The 19,951-nt window shown below is 47.3% G+C and overlaps 1 protein-coding gene across 2 annotated transcripts; it reads left to right on the forward strand.

The window, feature by feature from the left end:
• The first annotated feature begins 8,170 nt into the window (after positions 1 to 8,170).
• gas2l3 (growth arrest-specific 2 like 3) lies at positions 8,171 to 18,661 on the forward strand. Of its 2 annotated transcripts, XM_049007872.1 has the most exons (8): positions 8,171 to 11,318; positions 13,467 to 13,644; positions 13,734 to 13,852; positions 13,949 to 14,090; positions 14,173 to 14,236; positions 14,330 to 14,468; positions 15,056 to 15,163; positions 15,232 to 18,661. In XM_049007872.1, the coding sequence occupies exons 1-8, from the start codon at positions 11,148 to 11,150 to the stop codon at positions 17,215 to 17,217; spliced, it is 2,907 nt and encodes a 968-aa protein (XP_048863829.1). In that variant the 5' UTR covers positions 8,171 to 11,147; the 3' UTR covers positions 17,218 to 18,661. The 2 variants fall into 2 exon arrangements, with proteins under 2 accessions (XP_048863829.1, XP_048863824.1); XM_049007867.1 differs by lacking the exons at positions 8,171 to 11,318; positions 13,467 to 13,644; positions 13,734 to 13,852 and having other exon boundaries at positions 13,933 to 14,090; positions 15,232 to 16,433; positions 16,512 to 18,661.
• Positions 18,662 to 19,951: the final 1,290 nt, after the last annotated feature.

Here is a 19,951-nt window from a genome sequence, read left to right on the forward strand (position 1 = left end):
TTTGAAAGGCGCTATATAAAACTTCATTGAATTGAATTGAATTGATTTGACACATTAGGTGATGCACCTTCCGTTGCCACTATAGTACAGGAACTCAGGGTGCCCGGACTTTATCCCAGGGACACTGTGGACAGGATTCCAGCTCTTAGCAGGGTGCCAACTTCCGGAAAACCCCCAGACTCTGGACAAGCAAACGCTACACAGACAGAGCAGGGACGAGATTAAATCTCGCCCAGCCAGAGGTGTGATTCCACTGTGCTCCCGTGCCGATAGCTCAAGCAGGCAGTGAGGGCAGGCCGCCATATTTCAAAAGCACATCGAACGAATGTGGAAAACAGCCCCTCCCCGGCCTCTATCGCCTGAACGCTGCTGCTGTGGCAGTGCTTGAGAATGAGGGAAGCCAGCAGGCATCAGGAAATTAACCTGGAAACATCGGCAGATGCAGAGCTGCATGTCGAGCTCACAAACAAGACTCTGATTCCATGAGACACCACACATGTGGATATAGATATTCTGCCGATATAGACTGACACACACTTTCATATGTATAGATATTCTGCCTTTACAGTATGCATAGACATATAAAAGTATGTGCTATTCTATAAGGCTAGAATATCTATATACATTTAAAACTGCTCTGTGCTTCTAGATTTATAGACACTTTTGCAGCATATGTATATAGATATTCTAATGTTATAGATTAGCACACACTTTTAGAGATAGATAGATAGATAGATAGATAGATAGATAGATAGATAGATAGATAGATAGATAGATAGATAGATAGATAGATAGATAGATAGATAGATAAATAGATAGATATTCTGCCCTTATAGATTAGCACATATTTACACGGTGTGCAAGCAGAATGTGTTGGAAAAAAAAAAGAAAAAAGTTATTTGGGAAATGACCAGTGAGATGTTTAAATTTACACAGCACGCCCCCCACAAAAAAGCACTTGTTTTTGATACTCATACTCAAGAGCGATCACCTGGCTGGAGGGTGGGGAGGGGGGTGCAGAGGGGAGGGGGGTGCAGAGGGGAGGGGGGTGCAGAGGGGAGGCCCCTTCACGTGCAGCCTCCCCAAGGGAGCTGAGTGAATGTGCGGCTGTCTCTGTCAGAGGCCCTGCCTTTGTTGTTTGGAATGAAAGCAGAGTATTGTTGGTAGACAGGAGACTGCCTCTGTGTGTGTGTGTGTGTGTGTGTGTGTGTGCGTGTATGTGTGTGTGTGTGTGTGTGTGTGTGTATGTGTGTGTGTGTGTGTGTGTGTGTGTGCGTGTATGTGTGTGTGTGTGTGTGTGTGTATGTGTATGTGTGTGTGTGTGTGTGTGTGCGTGTATGTGTGTGTGTGTGTGTGCGTGTATGTGTATGTGTGTGTGCGTGTATGTGTGTGTGTGTGTGTGTGTGTGTGTATGTGTGTGTGTGTGTGTGTGTGTGTGTGCGTGTATGTGTGTGTGTGTGTGTGCGTGTATGTGTATGTGTGTGTGTGTGTGTGTGTGCGTGTATGTGTGTGTGTGTGTGTGTGTGTGTGTGCGTGTATGTGTGTGTGTGTGTGTGTGTGTGTGTGTGTGTGCATGTATGTGTGTGTGTGTGTGTGTGTGTGTGTATGTGTGTGTGTGTGTGTGTGTGTGTGTGTGTGTGTGTGTGTGTGTGTGTGTGTGTGCATGTATTATGTTTATATTACATTGTGGGGACTAACTGCCCCCCACAAATTGATAAAATGCTGATATTTTGATGTTGTGGGGACCATTTTCAAGTCCCCACAAAGATCTGTGAATGCAATCAAAAATGGCAGAGGTCTTGTATTTTGTTTGGTTACTTATGGTTAAGGTTAGGGGGGGGGGGTTAAGGTCGTCATCTTGGGATTAGAGTTTTCCCCATAGGAATGTATGGAGAGTCCCCACAAAGATATAATTACAAACCAGTGTGCTTGTGTGTTTTGTGCTTATTACAATGTGACAAAAACCTGCAACTTTGTACCAAGTGGTGACATATCTTCAGTCCCCACAAGGATAACCTCAATTTTATAAAAAATCTGTGACTGCAGTCACTGACTGCAAAAGCTAGAAATGCCAAAAGACTTGTATTTTGTTTGGTGACTCGTGGTTAAGGTTAGGGCTAGGTTAAGGTTTATCATAGCTGGGCTTAGAGTGAGCCCAATAGGGAGCCCCATAAAGATATGGGTGGGTGTGTGTAAATTGCATGTGTATGTCAAGTGATCAGGGTGTGTGTGTCTGTGTGTGTGAAGAGGGCGTCCTGGCAGCCCAGACTCTGGGAGGTCGTGTTGCTTATGAATTCTGCATCAGGGACCCATTAATAATGCACATGGAGCACGTTTACACCACAGCACCAGGCGGTTTCCCGCCGCCTCCTCACTCTTAAAAATTCTCCCGGCAAAGTGACATCACGCAGCATGGCGGCGCTCGAGGTGGGATCAAGACGGAAAGTAAAGTTTTGGGGAATCTGCGTCACGTACAATAACTGTGCAGAAGCGACTCCTAAGTGGGATGGAATCCAGAGGCTTTAGTGCGTGACCAACTTTACGGAAAAGTGTAAAAGTTTGAGGCATGCAGATACCGGCTACTTAATAAATAATAAGTACATAGATTTATGAATAAACAGAGTCACGACACAACCAAACAAAAAACAGTAACTTACATAACATGTGCTACTTGGGCTCATCCCGCATTGCACCTTGTGTCTCGAACCTGGCGTATTCCGTGCTGCATTTCAAACTTCAAACACCGACCCCATCTCGCAACCTGGGGGCTGTTCAGTGAAGCAGGATTTCTTGCTTAGTCGGATAAGTTGTCGGATTTAAGGTAGGCTGAGCTAAATGTAAATTAACGGAGGTAAAGTCCATTTATTCCCATTTAGTCAGACTACCTTAAATCCAAGTTACAACGCTAAGCAAGAAATTCTGTTTAGTGGACACCCCTTGATCTCTACCGAACTGCCTTCACAATAAAAAACATGCTTCATGAACTGAAGGATTTACAAAGGCCAGGGTCCTAAGGTAACCTGGCCGTGTGTAAGAGCCAGGCCGCGGCAAAGACATTGTTGATATCTGTATCATGTGATCTCTTTGCCAAATCAAGCTCAGCTGTACTTACCTGTGGTAAGATAATTACGCTCATCTGCACTAAGGTTGCCTTGTATACCTGAGCATACCCGTGTTCGCCTAGAATAAAAATGACCCAATTTAGGAAAATCCAAAAATTAAACAACCCTTTACGTTATGTACTTTTGTCCGAAAATGTTTTAAATAATTAAAGAAGTCACTGAGCAAGGCTGGGATCGGGGTATTAATGGTAAATGCCCCCATTTGCTTGAATCAATGGGGTAGGAACAACAGGCTGGCCCCGCTGCCAGTGGAGATACAGTTACCCTCGCAGGAAGGGTATTTGGTTGCTCTGTGCGTCTCATTGGGTTGGTCTGGAAAGGCCCCCCCCAAGTTGGGCTTGTGGTGTATCCCTTCACAAGCTACGTTTGTAGTCAATGGCCATCTTCAGCAACTACAGGGTATCCTGTTCTATATAGGATAAACCCTGGTGCAGGATTTACCCTGCAGTGAGGCCGTGCCATACAGGATTAACCCTGCAGTGAGGGTATGCGGGACAGGATTAACCCTGCAGTGAGGCCGTGCGGAAAAGGGTTAACCCTGCAGTGATGGCGTGCCGTGCAGGATTAACCCTGCAGTGAGGCTGTGCGGAACAGGATTTACCCTGCAGTGAGGCCATGCTGTGCAGGATTTACCCTGCAGTGAAGCCGTGCGGAACAGGATTTACCCTGCAGTGAGGCCGTGCTGTGCAGGATTTACCTTGCAGTGAGGGCGTGCCGTGCAGGATTAACCCTGCAGTGAGGCCGTGCGGAACAGGATTTACCCTGCAGTGAGGCCGTGCTGTGCAGGATTTACCCTGCAGTGAGGCCGTGCTGTGCAGGATTTACCCTGCAGTGAGGGCGTGCTGTGCAGGAATAACCCTGCAGTTGTTTAATATTAGCATTTAGTGACGTGAAATGTTTTCCCGCAGAGATGCTCGGCAGAGCCGGGAAGCTCATTGTCACTAATCGCAGAATCACAGGCACCCCCTCCCTTGGGGACAGCTGACATTTCTGTGTTGGGACTCTGCCACGAAGCCCCCCCCCCCCCGCCCTGTTGTGGCCGGCAGCTGTCACTCAGGGTTATCCCCTTATCCCTTCATCTGCATGCGAGCCGGCCTGCCGGAGACCTCTCTGATGATGATGGTGATCCTTCCTTTCTCATGCTGATGGGGCTTCTTCTGCATCCCCGGCGGGGGGGGTTGGTGCTGTCTGCCCAGGTGGACACTTATCACCATGTGGTTCTCAGTACTTTACATAAACCAATTCAGTAGGTGTGGTTAGTCTAGTTACTGCTGAGGGGTGGGTTTAATGGCATTCAGGATACTTGACTTTTTAAACATACAACGCAAAAAGCATTTAACCCTCATGAACCCTTATCAAAGACTATAGTACTACAAGTGCAAATAACCAATGGCATTGTTTTTGTTCAACAAAGTTTCCAGTTAAAAAGAAATAGAAATTCAACCACAATAATATACCACATTCTCAAAAATAAAAAGACACGAAAAATGCAAAAGGGACTAAAACGACCTTTAAATGAGATTTTTCACACTTGTGTGTCCCAGAGAAGGAGGAGACCTTGCATCCACTTCAAAATCAAATTTTTACACATTTCAAATACAAAACGTTTTTTGTACAATGCACATAATTGTCTCATAATTTATTCATATTATTTTAAAAACAGTGCACATTAACAAGTTTCCAAGGTTTGTTCTTGTGAGTTAAAATACCTGTGGGTGGACTTCAGCTTCATCCTGTTCGATCTGAGACAACACTGCCATCTAGTGGCAAGATGTAGCAATTTTCTACTAGGGAAATTCTGACTCGACTAACTGGGCTCAGTTAAAAGGTTTTCCAGCAAATATTTCCTGCTTGTTTTTCCTCTTTCTCTGAAACGTGGCTTTTTACTGTTGATCTAACTGTATGCGAATTGTTTTAGTCAATAATGTCATTTGAAGCATTGATATTGCATTGCATTATTATTAAATAATGAATATAAAATGCAGTTTATAACAAATATTTACTGAACAAAATTCTATGAGCCTTTTTTCAATGGTTCACAGAAGGGTGTCAGCCAATTAAGGACAGAAAACGGCATTTTTTTTTAGTTTAAGTTGAGTTGAAGGGGGTATTTTAGTCAATAACACCATGGTCAATGCTTACATGACCATTATCACCAGTCACATGCTTGTCATCGACAGTGTTATAATCATGATCACCTACCTGCCCATGAGTAACTCCTACACAGCTACAGTTATATGATGGATGTTCCCACAATGTGATAAATTCAACTCAATTTTATAACAATCTGTGACTGCCATCAAAAAACTAAAAATGTCAAAAGTCTTGTTTGTTTACTTATGGTTAAGGTTAGGGCTGGGTAGGGGTTAAGGTCGTCATTGTTGGGATTAGTGTTAAGCGCATAGACATGAATGGAGAGTCCGCAAAGATATGAATACAAGCATTTGTGTTTGTGCCATGTGTGTTTGAGAATGAGAATGTTTGTGTGTGTGCGTGTGTGTGTGTGTGAGAGAGAGAGAGAGAGAGAGAGAGAGAGTGAGAGAGAGAGTGAGAGTGTGCCTTGCAGTGGGTTGGCGCCCGTCCTGGGTTGTCCCCTGCCTTGCAGTGGGTTGGCGCCCCGTCCTGGGTTGTCCCCTGCCTTGCAGTGGGTTGGCGCCCCGTCCTGGGTTGTCCCCTGCCTTGCAGTGGGTTGGCGCCCGTCCTGGGTTGTCCCCTGCCTTGCAGTGGGTTGGCGCCCCGTCCTGGGTTGTCCCCTGCCTTGCAGTGGGTTGGCGCCCCGTCCTGGGTTGTCCCCTGCCTTGCAGTGGGTTGGCGCCCCGTCCTGGGTTGTCCCCTGCCTTGCAGTGGGTTGGCGCCCCGTCCTGGGTTGTCCCCTGCCTTGCAGTGGGTTGGCGCCCCGTCCTGGGTTGTCCCCTGCCTTGCAGTGGGTTGGCGCCCCGTACTGGGTTGTCCCCTGCCTTGCAGTGGGTTGGCGCCCCGTCCTGGGTTGTCCCCTGCCTTGCAGTGGGTTGGCGCCCCGTCCTGGGTTGTTCCCTGCTTTGCTCCTGTAGCCTCCAGCATAGGCTCCAGACCCCCTGTGACCCTGAATAGGTGATCACAGAAAACGGATGGATGATAATTAATAGTAGAGGCTATACTAGGGACTCCTGGGGCCCTAAGCAAAAAAACCCACCCACCCAGGACATATTAAAATTAATTACCAGTATTTTAGCATGAAGTATGAATTAAGAATATCAAGAAAGAGAATTTAATAAACACAAGTCATTTATTTTCACTTTTGTGAAGAACAGAACATACAAATAACGCAGATTTGTCATTGCAAAGCACTACATAATTAGCCACCTGCGAGGGCCTCCTCCCAGATCAAGGGCCCCAGGCAATTGGCTGCCTTGCCTGTCCTGTCGCTACACCTCTGGTGATTAGCCTTCAGTTCAGTTCCATTTGATTTACAGTGCCCTCCCAAAGTGCGTAATAAAGAGGCAACAAGAAGAGTGGCACGGTAATGTGACCTAACAACAGCTACTGATATACAGCCATAAAAACATGGATGAACGGAAGGAGAGAACCACACTCCAATGGCAGGAAAACAGCACCCGTGGTGGTCCAAGGCTAAGCTCGCTCCCCAGCCGTGGTAATATTCTGAGGTAATAAACAGACATGTATGTGTGATGTAAACAGTGATCATCTGTTCAATCCCCTGTAAGCACCGGCAGAGATGGTCAGCTTGTCCTGTGACCACATCTGTGGTGTGAGTCGCGTTTGCAGATCCTACACCTCACACTCAGCTGCTGCTTGATTTGGCATGGGGGGAGGAAATGGAGGGTAATTACCATGGTCCCTTCCTCCCCCCAGGGCCCAGGTGCTGTAACATGTCTTTTATTATGACAAAAAGAACCATCATTTTATACCAGAAATGTTTACAAGGATTCAATTCAGTTCATTTTAATATAGCGCCTTTCACAACAGAGTCACCCCAAGGTGCTTGACAAGGTGATTTCAAATCCACTGACAGTCAAGACTGACTGCAGTGCATAAGACTATTATCACATACTGATGCAGAGAGAGCTGTGCTTTGGTGCTGAATTTGAGCTGTAGGTTCCTGTCTTTGTGTGGGGTTTCCGAAACTCCTGAATGGGGTGTAACCACCAGGCCAAAGCTTCTGGGCTCATGAACAGTGGACTAATCTTCAGCTCCAAGATATCTGCAGGGTGAGTCCTCAGTGAGAGGCATGGTCGAGCATTTCCTGGTCCATGTGGCAAATGTCCATGTACTAGATCCGGATCTGCATAGTAAGAGTTCTTGTAAATATTCCTGATCTTCATAGTTTCTGTCTCTTCTTAAACCCAGATGGAGGCAAATTTGTCAGGGAGGCTAGTTTTCCTGCAAGCACCTCAGCTTTCTACACTCAACATGATGTTCAACAGTCAAGAGGCGATTTCATTTTAAAATACCTTGACTATACTACCAGTATTATACATTTTGACAAGCAATACGCATATGACAGTGGTAGCTCAGTGAGAAATCTTGGTGCAGCACAGATCCAAGGTCATTGGTTTGGTTCCTGTTAATCATGGAGTTTGCATGTTCGTTTTTGGTCCCTACGTGTGCGTTTGACGATGGCCTGGAATCACATCTAGAATATGCCCTCTAAAACACTTTCTGAAATTAGCTTCAGGCTTGCAGTTCCAGAAGATAAATTTCGGGAATATCTTTTAACATGCCTAGTAGGCGGAGTCCGTAAAGTTGGCCTGCTTTCGTTCCCTTACTCCCCTAATAACTGAAGCGCTTAAAATGGATTAAAAGGGACTCGGCTAAAGCAAGTTTGTTGAACTACGCTGTGCTGGAAAAAACGCTGTAGCTGTTAGAAGAATTTAAATATCCACGCTGTAATCCCACGGGGCGCGACTAGCTGGTCACGCCCCCTCGCTGCCGGGATTGATCCAGGCTCCTCCCTCTCTCCCTCCCTCTCCCTCCCTCCTCCCTCCAGGCGGCATTCCAGCCGATGTGATTGGCTGTTTCGAACGGCGCTCCCGAGCCAGCGAACGCGTGCCGAAGCGCTGGCGGAGTTGTGGTTCTAGGAGGACTGCGGTAACCGCCAGTCGGTACGTAGCAGCCGGGCTTTCTGCTTAGGGAAGACGACTGGAGACACCGCCGCGCCTGTGCCTCCGGGAACAGGACTTCAGATGCTGGTGTTGGTACGAATCTTTCACAGGTATTTCACTGCGTGCGCTTTCCCTCCTTCTCTGTTGGAATAAATGCAACAAGTAAGTCCGCTGTGGGAGTCGGCGTCACTTCCCCGGTTAAGGACGCGCGTTCCCCTTCTGTTCTTGAAATTAAGCGGGGGCTCATAAAACATTAAGCCGGGGTACTATTGACTTTGGGACCTAGGTACTTTTAAAATTGTACTTAATTAAATTAGTAGTTGTATCGGAATGAGTTCGTCCTTTGATGCTGGACTGAGCTGCGGAGTGTCGTTGCGTGAGTCAGTGACTCGGCTCGGCTCGGTTGGGTTCGGATCAGCTCGCTTAGCCGGGCTGCTAAGAACCAGTCTGATTTCACTGTCCGTGAAACGATGGGGGAGAAGGGAAATAACACGATTCGGTTAGTTTTTGGTGTTGTCTGACCTATCTCTGTGTCTGAAAGCTGTTGGGTGAATTTAGAGAGTTATGTAACGTAGTTAAAATATCTTAAAATCGCCCAGTTCTTGCCGTTAATGTTTCATTAACCCCCCTCTATATGTGTAGAGTTTGGACTCTGGTTCTGGTGTCCAGCCTTTTCTTGCAAGCAGGTCATTGCGAGAATTAAACACAGGGTTGCCAACTTTGGTCAGCTGGCTAGAGTGAGATTTTCGAGGCAAGTCTGCACACACATTGACATGCATGTAAGAGTTTTATTACGTTGTAAATAGTACGTAGGGTTTGAAAACTGCCCCAACGCTTTTGATGTAGCTAATTTTAGGTTTATCATTGAATGATATACATTTGCCGTAAGATTTCTTGGGTGAGAGTCTGTAACCGTGATTGTCACGCCGGATGTGTAAGAGCTGGCAACCCTTTAAACATTGATATGTCTTATTGAAATATGTATCTGTAATCCACTATATTTATTGTAGAGCTGAAGTGGAGTTTACCTTTAAAGTATGTTTCTATAATGTAATGTAATACTGTATCCAACTGCTTACCCAGTTTCACACAGTGCTGTTTCATAGTACCCATTCACACTGTGTGGTCATATTTGAATGCTGGTTATTTCCAAGAAGGGGATGAATTTTACTAGAGTCAAATGAACATTGTTACAATGGTTAGTTTTCCTGTTATGCCCCGGGAAAGAAGTGTGATGGGAAAGCAGGACAGGTGCTTCCTAGAGAGGTGTTGAATTTTCGCACCTGGAGGGGGCTATTCTCAGGTTGTCAATAGGAACAAAGCCTAGTTTCACCTGCACTGACTTCCTTACCCAAGATCTTCCTGATGGGGAATTGTACAGCTGAGTCAGGTCTGACAGGGACGTGCTGGTGACTCCACATGGTAACGGCATGTTGGATGGATGTTAGCAGATTGCTGCATGCTCTACACAGTAGCACCAATGCTGACAAGGAGTCAGAATGACTGTGTCATGCACTGATCGAGAAGGCAACAGACCTGGCCCGTGGAGGCTGGGTGGGATCCAGCCTTTTGAAGTTTACATAACCTGGATTAACTCTGGTTTATAGGGCTTCCGCTGTAGTTGGGGATTAGCTCAAGTTTTGGGGCGACTCTACTGTTCTCCAAGGCTTCTAAACCCCCCTTTACCCAATGGTGCTCGCTGCAGTGCATTTTAAACTTCATTACAGTAGGTCCATAAGCATGCCTCTAATGTAGGAGCTTCTTTATTCTGCATTTACTGAACTTCTCAAGAAAAAAATGCAAATTACAAAAAATACTGTGTCCCAGGTTACGACTGAAAAAAGATTAGAGTAAATATAGCCAATACCAATTCAAGAAATATATCCTAGGCAAATTAAAGAAGATTGTTGGGCAAATCCATAGTTTCTCTGATGTTTTGAGTTTAGTTAGCAAGGTGTGATATTGATGGGTGATGGGTGATGAATGATGACGTATCTTTCTTTGGGTGTGGTCAGGGAGTGGTGTCTGGGCAGGATTGAAGAAAACAAATGGTAAACAAGAGTAAACATGCAAACACACATACATACATACACACACACACACAAACAGGCATGGGAGCTATGTTCCTTGTCATGCTGCAGGCTGACACTGTCCTGTTTGAGGCAGTTGGGCGTACACCTGATCCTCTTAAGTGATTGTTGTGCGCAGCTTAAGATGGGCTGGAACAGGGAAATTTGTGAGTTTTAATTAATTTTTAATTGGTAGTGTAATTTAAGCTATGTGTGAAGTACAAATAAACAATGATTCAGAAAGTATTAACGTCATAAATCTCACACCCACATTGCATGAACATCCAAGGTGCTGGGACCAGTTTGGTTTAGCTGAAGCATGTGAGGTTCCTGCAGCTCTCTCTCCTGCGACTTTGAGGGGCTTCGGCATCTAGAAGGTCAGAGATGATATCCTTGTAGTTTGTCCTGTCTGCTTCGTGACGCCTAACGTTCAGATCTGTGTTGAGCTGAAGCTTCCAGCCATGGTCGTTCTGTGGCACAGCAGTGTCCCGTTCTGGGTAGGACACAGAGCGCACACACTTCTTTGTGGCACTGCTTTGCCTCGCTGTGCTTTGACCTTCAGCTGAGAGCAGGGTCCTTCTCCAGTACAGTGGCTGCCTCTGCCACCCCATGGGCCCAGTGGATGCTGAGCATTCCTCTGGCTGGTGACCCTGTGTGCTGCATTGTTCTCTCAACTGCATGTAGCCATTTGCCCTTCGCCTTCATCTTGGCATTTCGCGGCCAAGCCCTTGTATCTCTGTAAAGTATTTTGGGTTCTCTTGGGGGTGGAATGGGCAGCGGGCACTGAATTTTTAGGGGTGGGGGGGGGGGGGCGAGGAGAAGCTAAAAGGTCTTGTTCCTTTGGGTGCTGGCCCATGTTAGGGACAATTGCAACATTGTGCCCCCCCCCCCACACACACACACACACACACACACACACACTCATTTCTGGACCTGTGGGAACGTTGGAAGTGACGGGTGTCTCTTTTGCAGAAGGAAGTGCATTTCTTCACATTGCAGTGATGGCCGTTCAGGCTGGACTTCAGGTATGTAATCATCGCTTCTTTATTTGTACTATTGCCGCTTGTTGTCATCTTAACAAGCGTCTTACTCAGCACAGCCTGGATGTTAATCCTGTTTTGAGCATCTCCAGAGGTCCTATACCTCACTATTTTCTCTAGGGACACACTGATTCCACTTTTCCTGTCCCAATACTGACCCCTGGGCTTTGGGTATTGGCCGATAGTGAGTGTCAATCCAGTACCAGTGTTTAGTTAATAGCATGTCGGCTTTTGCCTCACCGCGGAAGAGACTGATCATTGCTTTATGTGGAAGGCATCAGGCTAACCTTAAACCTTAAACAAAGCTTTCCTAACTTTATAATACAAAATGTAATACATGCATTATTATATATGTGTGTGTGCATGTGTTACGTTTATCCATATATATGTGTAATTATGGAGGCGGCATGGTGGTGCAGTGGTTAGCACTGTTGCCTCACACCTCTGGGACCCGGGTTCGAGTCTCCGCCTGGGTCACATGTGTGCGGAGTTTGCATGTTCTCCCCATGTCGACGTGGGGTTTCCTCCGGGTACTCCGGTTTCTCCCCACAGTCCAAAAACATGCTGAGGCTAATTGGACTTGCTAAACTGCACATAGGAGTGCATGTGTGACTGAATGGTGTGTGAGTGTGCCCTGCGATGGGCTGGCCCCTCATCCTGGGTTGTTCCCTGCCTCGTGCCCATTGCTTCCGGGATAGGCTCCGGACCCCCCGCGACCCGGTAGGATAAGCGGTTTGGAAAATGGATGGATGGATGTGTAATTATAATTCAATTACAATTCACTAAATGTATATATTTATTTACCTTAAGTGAAACCAGTTAGATCAGGATTCTCAGTTCTCTGCTGGAAAGGTCTTTACAGAGAAACAAAACCTTGACTGTAAAGCCTGATTAATACACCTGCATGGAATCGACGCTGTAAGCATGGTGTAGCCACGGACCCCACACCATAGCTTGACATGCACCTCCCCTGAAATGTAACCACATGTTGCGTCGGCGCAGACCCCAAGAACTGTGATTGGGGGCTTCACTTATTGTATTGATCTGTTGTTCAGCTAATTAAAGATAAAGTTGTCCTCCAAAGAGATGGGTGATGGTTGGGTATTTAAAAACAAACTGTGATTGGTTTGCTTGGCAGAATTCAAGTTTTTTTTAATTGAAGTGAAGAAAGGGTACACTCGGGTGTACTTGTATTGGTGATGAATCCTGTAGCATTAGTTATATCTAACGGACAGCACAAAAGACAATGTTACATGTAAAAAAACAATGCAACCGTTGTTTTGTACAGAGGTTTTCTAGCCAAAGGCTAATTTGCAAACCTAGTCCTTGGTTGGACTTTTAAAAACAGTCCAACTTGTTTCAACTTCGTTTTCTCTCGCGTCTCTAGAATTTGCGCTGTAGTTTGTTGTTGCGGTCTCTCTTTGGGAGGCGGTCTCTCTTTGGGAGGCGGTCTCTCTTTGGGAGGCGGCCTCAACGGGTTGCGGCATCGGTGAGGATGCAGAGGGCCGTTTTGGGCCAGTTGGCACATTCCCAGCTGGATGCTGTTGCCAGCCTGACTGAGCAGGCACTGTTAGACCAGCCATCAATGTGCATGGTAGGTTAAGCTTTTTAATTGAATTTCTTATTGCTGATTTTAAGTGAGTTCAGGTGAAGGAGGCAAGATAGCCAGATAGACGAGGATGTGGTTATATTGCGCGTTGCCTTGGTTTGGGCAGCTTGTTACGCTGCAGATTGCGGGACGTGAGCGTGGGGTCCTGTTTCCCGCTTTCTGTGAAGCCCATTCAGTACCAACAGGCGCGCCTTTGACTGTGGAATTTAGAACGGCTCTGTTTGAGGTTGCGGCTGAATGCAGATCTGTCCCGTCTGGCCTTTCCAGGACCAGCCCTGCTTTTCCTGTTTTGTGAAGGTTATGGATAGCAGCACGTTCCTGGGAATGAGTCAAGGCGGGGGTGTCTTCGCTTGCGTTCTGATGCCAGCCTAGCAAATACAGACACATCAGCAACGCTGAGTGTAGCCCCCACCCCCTGCCGGCTGTGCTTTTTCTTTTTTTTTTAAACCAGGACACAGTAAATCGTCATGGGGGTCTTTGTGTCTCTCAGTCCATTGTGATGCACCTCCTCCCTCCCTCTCCAGATGTGCCTTGGGGAACAGTTCACAGCCCAGCTGCAGAACCCTCAGTCCCCTCTGACCTCACGTCATGGCCCTGGCCTTGCCGATGTTTCTCAGTATGACCAGTGGCTGCTCGTGAGGCACGAGGCCACACTGCTGCCCATGCAGGAGGATTTGGCTCTCTGGCTCTCTGGCATGCTCGGTAGGTCAGCTCCCGACGCCCGGGGCGAGCCTCACTGGGGCCCTGTGACGAATCTCTCACCTCCTGCTTCCGCTTCCTTGCCCTGGCAGGAGAGGAGGTAAGAACTGAGCGCTTCATGGAGGACCTGGGCAATGGCGTCCGGCTCTGCCGGCTAGTGTCAGTGCTACAGGACAAGATCCGTGAGAGCTGCCGCTCGGACAAGTGGCAGGTATGCGACGTGTGTGTGTTTGTGTGTGTGTGCGTCTGACATACGTATGCGCACACACAGAGACACACACGTGCTCACAGACGTTTATCTCCCCAGCACATTCCCATGCAGAAGCTTGTGTGCAAGAAGGACGCCTCGCCAGGTTCTTTCTTTGCCCGAGACAACGCCGCCAACTTCCTGCGCTGGTGCCGGGCCATCGGGGTGGAGGACACCTACCTGTTTGAGTCGGAAGGCTTGGGTGAGCGAGTCGTCTGCCGTGTGGCTGTCCGTATGATCGTGCACGGTCAAACCCTGGTCTTACGTGCCGGTCTACCCTCCAGTTCTGCATAAGGACCCTCGGCAGGTCTGCCTCTGCCTGCTGGAGATCGGCAGGATCGTGTCTACGTGAGTTGGCCGGATCGCATGCCGTCCAGGCTGCCGGTGTGGCTTGTTCCATCTCTCCCGCTCGGGCCCAATATGCTCGCTCTCTGTGCTCAGGTACGGCGTGGAGCCCCCGGTCCTGGTGAAGTTTGAGAAGGAGATCGAGCTGGAGGAGTCGCTCCTTTTGGCGAGTGATCCGGCTCCCGCGGTGAAAACCTTCACCGTGTGCTGCCGGCACGGAGGGCTGTACCAAGCGGTAGGCTCTGCCCGGCCCAGCTGAACTAGATGCTTGACCCATTTTCAGGTTTAAAAACACAAAGGGATGCTGATGATAAAAATGCTTCTCCTAAAGCTTTATCCCGCAGCTGGCTGGATGTCCACTAGCTCTCTCCTCGTACTGTTTATGGGAAGCGAGGCAGCTTTGCGGGGGGCCCTTGGCCCCTGGCATCCTCGGCCCGGGGTGCTCAGGGTGGAGGCACGTCTGGCTTCCCTGGGAAACACGATCCCCTGCGAGGAGGCGTGGGAATAGCGACTCTGTCGTGTCTGGGAAAGTTCGGCAATAAAGGCCAGGTGTAGGGTTACGCTCGGAAAGGCAGCCTTAGTCCTAAGCCGCTGAATGGAGTTTCATATGGTGATGTTTCTGGTTTCCGGAGAAGACCTGTTGGTCTTGCTGGTAAATTGCAGGTCACTTTTAGCTAAGATGCTAACATCTGACATGGTAATTGTGATGTAATAGTACATGTGTGGAATATGTATGATATTTGCTAAAAGTTTTCTCTGTACTTAAGCGCTCTTGGTTTTGTTGTACCAAACGTGGTAATCGGGACGTGGGTCTTCCTGCAGGTCCAGGACATGTCGGATGACCCTCCCTGTGACTGCGCCAATCGGGTCTCCATCGAGTACCTGTCAGAGGGCCGCTATCGCCTGGGCGACAAGATCCTGTTCATCAGGGTGAGTCCTGTTGTGTGTGACCGGCAACCCGCTTCTGGGTCCCATCCCTAACTCGCTCTGTCCGGCAGATGCTGCACGGAAAGCATGTGATGGTGCGCGTGGGGGGTGGCTGGGACACGCTGCAGGGCTTCCTGCTCAAGTACGACCCGCTCAGAGTACTGGAGTTCACTACACTGGAGCAGAAGATCCAAGCTTTCCAGAAGAATCTGTCGGGCGTGCCCATCGCTGTCCCTCCTGCCAGCAAAACCCCCCAGCTGCCCAGCATGAACCCTCTCTCAGCAGTCAGTCTCACTGAGTCGTCAACAAAGCCTGGGACCCATGTGACTGCAGCTTCCCCAGCCCTGTCCCAGAGGGCAGCAACCCCACAACCTGCCACCACTCAATCCTTGTCAAAAAGAACAGCAAACCCATGCCCTGCCACAACTCAAACCCTCTCCAAAAGAACTGTAACCCCATCCCCTGCCACAACTCAGACCCTTTCCAAAAGGACCATAACCCCATGCCCTGCCACAACTCAAACCCTCTCCAAAAGAACTGTAACCCCATCCCCTGCCACAACTCAGACCCTTTCCAAAAGGACCATAACCCCATGCCCTGCCACAACTCAAACCCTCTCCAAAAGGACCATAACCCCATCCCCTGCCACAACTCAGACCCTCTCCAAAAGGACTATAACCCCATGCCCTGCCACGACTCAGACCGTTTCAAAGAGGACCGTAACCCCATCCTTTGCTACCATCCAAACCCTGTCCAAACGGACTGTAACCCCTTCCTTTGCCACTACTCAAGCCTTGTCACAAAGGACCGTAAACCCCTCCCCTTCTGCTACCCAAAGCCTGTCCAAAAGGGCTGCAACTCCATCATCTGCTACCGGCCAAATCCTATCCAGGAAGGGTGCGCCAGTTTGTCCTGCCAGCACCCCAGTCTTGCCTAGGAAACTTTTTGCCCCTAGGAAGGCTTTGCAGCTAGTCTCTCCAGCCCCTCCCCAATCCCAAAATGGAACCTCCAGTGACGCCAGCCAGCCCTCCCAGTCTCCCTCCTGGGCACCTCCACCCAGTCCTGGAGGTTCAAGTTGCAGTGTCCCATCCCAGCTGCAGAGCCCAGTCAGTTCTGAGCCCGCATGTAAATACCCCTGCCTGCCGACTGTGGACCTACCCCATGGCGCTCCTGTGAGACGCCCACCCTTCACACTGGTGGAGGAAGGCCAGCGGAACATGAGAGCTGGGGTTAGGCAGCGGGGAGAGCGCCCCCCAGGGGCCGCCGCGGTTAGGCAGCGGGGAGAGCGCCCCCCAGGGGCTGCCGTGGTTAGGCAGCGGGGGGAATGCCCCCCAGGGGCCGCCGCGGTTAGGCAGCGGGGAGAGCGCCCCCCAGGGGCCGCCGCGGTTAGGCAGCGGGGAGAGCGCCCCCCAGGGGCCGCCGTGGTTAGGCAGCGGGGAGAACACCACCAGTTAGTCCCCCCAAAACACTCTCAAAGGCCCATTACTTCTCAGTGTCGTGTGAACAACCATTTGGTGAGAGGAGTATGCCAGGTCCCTCCCCCACTGTCCACTCAGGGGGCTTGTCAACCAGGCTCCTCCACTCTGAAGGCACCATCCCACCCAGCCCGTGCCCCAACCTGTGCAGCTAAGGCTGTGCAGCGCAGCACAAGGACACAGGCCTTTAAGAGCCAGACGGGACCCAAATCGTCTGCTCCATCTAAAGGCTACAGCCACCCTACCAAAACACAGCCCTCTGTCAGAACCATTTCGGAAAACGCTTTACTCGTCACGTCTGGGCTGGTCCCAGATGTCACCCACAGCACAGTGTCTGCTATGAAGAGGACGGCCACACCCGTAGATAAGGCCAGGCCAAGGCAAGCCCAGGCTAATCAAAACGAGCCTCAGGACTTGCACATAAACCATGTTTCCTTGGTTACAGCCCTTCCCTCCACCAAAAAAGTGCTGCTTCCTTCCAACAGGGCTGGGTCGGTCTCCAGGAGAGGGCCTGAGCCTAGGAACAAAAAAGAGGACCTTTATTTTGTGATGAATTGTAAAAGGGGACAGGAATTATGCTGAGACGGATGATGCTGCCAGGTGCTGTGGGATATATCAAGCATTTAAGAATTCATCTGGCGCCCTCAAGTGGCGTGCAGCCAATTTTTAGTTAATTTTTTTTTAGTGTATAGGTCTTTCAGTTTTGTTTCTTTTCTTTTGGTTAGAATGTTACTTTGTTTGACATGGTCCTGAAGAGGTTCGTCCAACAATGTCAATAACTTGCTGCTTTGCTATGCTGGACGGGATATCCTTTTTTCTTTTTAATTGTAAAATGAGGTTTCATTTGTTTTATGTCACCTTTCACACACAGAAGTTCAGCAACTAAGCTCTGTTTTGTGTCAAGTGTGTCTCCGTGTTTTTTCAATGTGTTCCCGACGACCTGGGTTAGCATTATGCTAATCTTGTTGAAGTCTTCAATCGGGTTCTTTGTAAGAGACTGGTACCTTCTCGCCAAAGCTGGTTAAAGTTAGAGAATGGATTTCTGCATTGATTACGGTTAATGTTGCAAACTACTGAGAAATAAGCCAATAGAGATTAATCCAAATGTGTGTATTTGTCGGCTGTTTGTGTGTTGACACACAGGCATTGAGTGTTAGCCCTGTTCCTGAGGCTTTTTATTACGTCATGCTTTCTGCTCAGTACATCTGTGAGAAGCAGGAATCACGCAGCTGTTAATTTTTATATCTGTGCAACATATGGGCTTAATGAAATTTAAAGAATGCTATTTGATCCTGCTCTCAGCATGACAAATCACAGTTTATTTTAAGTTTTGGCCTTTTAAAACCATATTCCATGAACGTGAAGTGGATATTTTGTGCCTTAATATTGAACAAAAACTACGATGAACTTTTAATATAATTCTACCAGCCTTTTATTTGTCTTTCTTGCACCTGGAATTTCAGCTCAAACAATCATGGTCCATTTATTTTCTTCATGTATAAAGGAGTATTACCATAAATAAAGCGGAGCATAAACAACTGTTGATTCTTTAATATTGAGTATATGAATTAAGATTTTATTTATAGAGTAAAATTTACTTGATTTTTTTTGAAAGGCCGTTCAACCCTCTATTTGTGTAATTATGGTTTCTGGTTAAACACTGTTCTCACTGTCCTTTTGTCTGTGTGTTTTTGTCTTTCGAAAGCACTTTGAAATTCCTGTAATTCTTTTTATGTGTGGATATTTTCATACTCATGAATGCCTACAGTATTCCTGATCTTGGAAAATAAAATTTCTAAAATTGTGCCCCCATTAAAGTTCTTACTGTTGTCTCTGAAGTTGGGCTTTGCCGTGGTTATCTGTAGATTGATGCTTTTTGGAAGTTAAGCAAGCAAACTGGGAGATGGTCTGGTCCCTGCTGTTGGGGGAAAATGGAGGTTCTTTATAATCTGCTTCCACAATGTATGCTGGAAGGATATGTGTATGTTAGGCGTGTACATGAAATGAATTGCTTTTGGTGACCGAAGACTTGTTTAAATTGTTTTTTTTGTGTATATACCAACATTGTAATTCACAGAATGTGGTTCACTTAATAACAGCCATATTTGGCACCAATTTTATGTGTAAAGTGTATACTGACATCTGTTGGTTTTTATAGCGTACTGCAATGATCTGGTGCGTGTGGGTCTATCTATATATATATTTATATATATTTATATATATATATATATATATATATATATATATATATATATATATATATATATATATATATATATATATATATATATATATATATATATATATATATATATATTACATACACACACGTACATACACACACTTTACTATGTACGTTCATAGGCGTAAAGTTACGGCAAAGATATTTCTTATACAAACAAGACGTACATCACTTAATGTACAGGTCATGCTTTTCTTAAAACGTTTTTGGTTAACCTAAGTTTCCAGGATTTTCCGTGAGTTATTTAGTTGATATTTAGTTGAATAAATCAAATGCAAAAAATATACGAAGTCACCAGGCTGCGCCCTGCCAACGCTTCTAGAAATTTCTGATGAGCTCCCATCAGGTGGGGACGCGGGGACCGGAGGAATGTGCGGAATGCGCCCTCGCCAGACCGTGACTGCGCCCCGAGGAGCTCATGTGACAGGCTCGCCATTGGCTTTAGCTGAGCATAATTCTTGTATCTTAGTTTGCAATTATTTATATAGTTTGTCGTTGCATACATTTTAAACTCCCAGTTTATGCGCCTTTAGAATACTAATACTTCCTTTTCTCTAAACGATTCAGACGGCATGTAACGATTCAGACGATTTGTGGTTTGTAAAAGCGATCGACTCCCTGTATGTTGCCTACCCATTACACTACATTCGATATTCCTGGTTGATACGTTCTAGCGCATCCTCTGCATCGTTCTTTTAAAAAGCTCACAGCTATAACATAAAATACGACAAAATAAGACAGTTTCGCGGGTTTTCATTGCAAACTTGTGTAATGGGCATAGCACTGTGGGGAGGCGGCCGAAAATCAGGTGGGCCAGTCTCATAACAATTCACTTGGCGACAGACTCAGAGGCATTACTAAAACCAAATGAACAAAGAGAAAGCAAAATATATTTGCCTCACTAACAGCACTTTTCCTCCGACTGATATTTATCTGTGTGTGTATATATAGATGCACACACACCCGTCTGACAACCTTTTATTGATCTGTAGCACTAACTCGACGCTGAGCGCCTTGGCCTGCTCTTCGTTTGGGTGGGCCCAGAACCACCCGTGCCGTCGCGGGAGCTCCAAG

The sequence above is a fragment of the Brienomyrus brachyistius genome, chromosome 1 (assembly GCF_023856365.1).
Source record: "Brienomyrus brachyistius isolate T26 chromosome 1, BBRACH_0.4, whole genome shotgun sequence".
Classification (NCBI taxonomy): domain Eukaryota; kingdom Metazoa; phylum Chordata; class Actinopteri; order Osteoglossiformes; family Mormyridae; genus Brienomyrus; species Brienomyrus brachyistius.

Coding starts and splice junctions, on each gene's coding strand:
- gas2l3 (XM_049007872.1), top strand. CDS start 11,148: ATGTTAGGGACAATTGCAACATTGTGCCCCCCCCCCCACACACACACA. Junction 14,091..14,172: donor GTTTGAGTCGGAAGGCTTGG/GTGAGCGAGTCG, acceptor TCTACCCTCCAG/TTCTGCATAAGGACCCTCGG. Junction 14,237..14,329: donor ATCGGCAGGATCGTGTCTAC/GTGAGTTGGCCG, acceptor CTCTGTGCTCAG/GTACGGCGTGGAGCCCCCGG.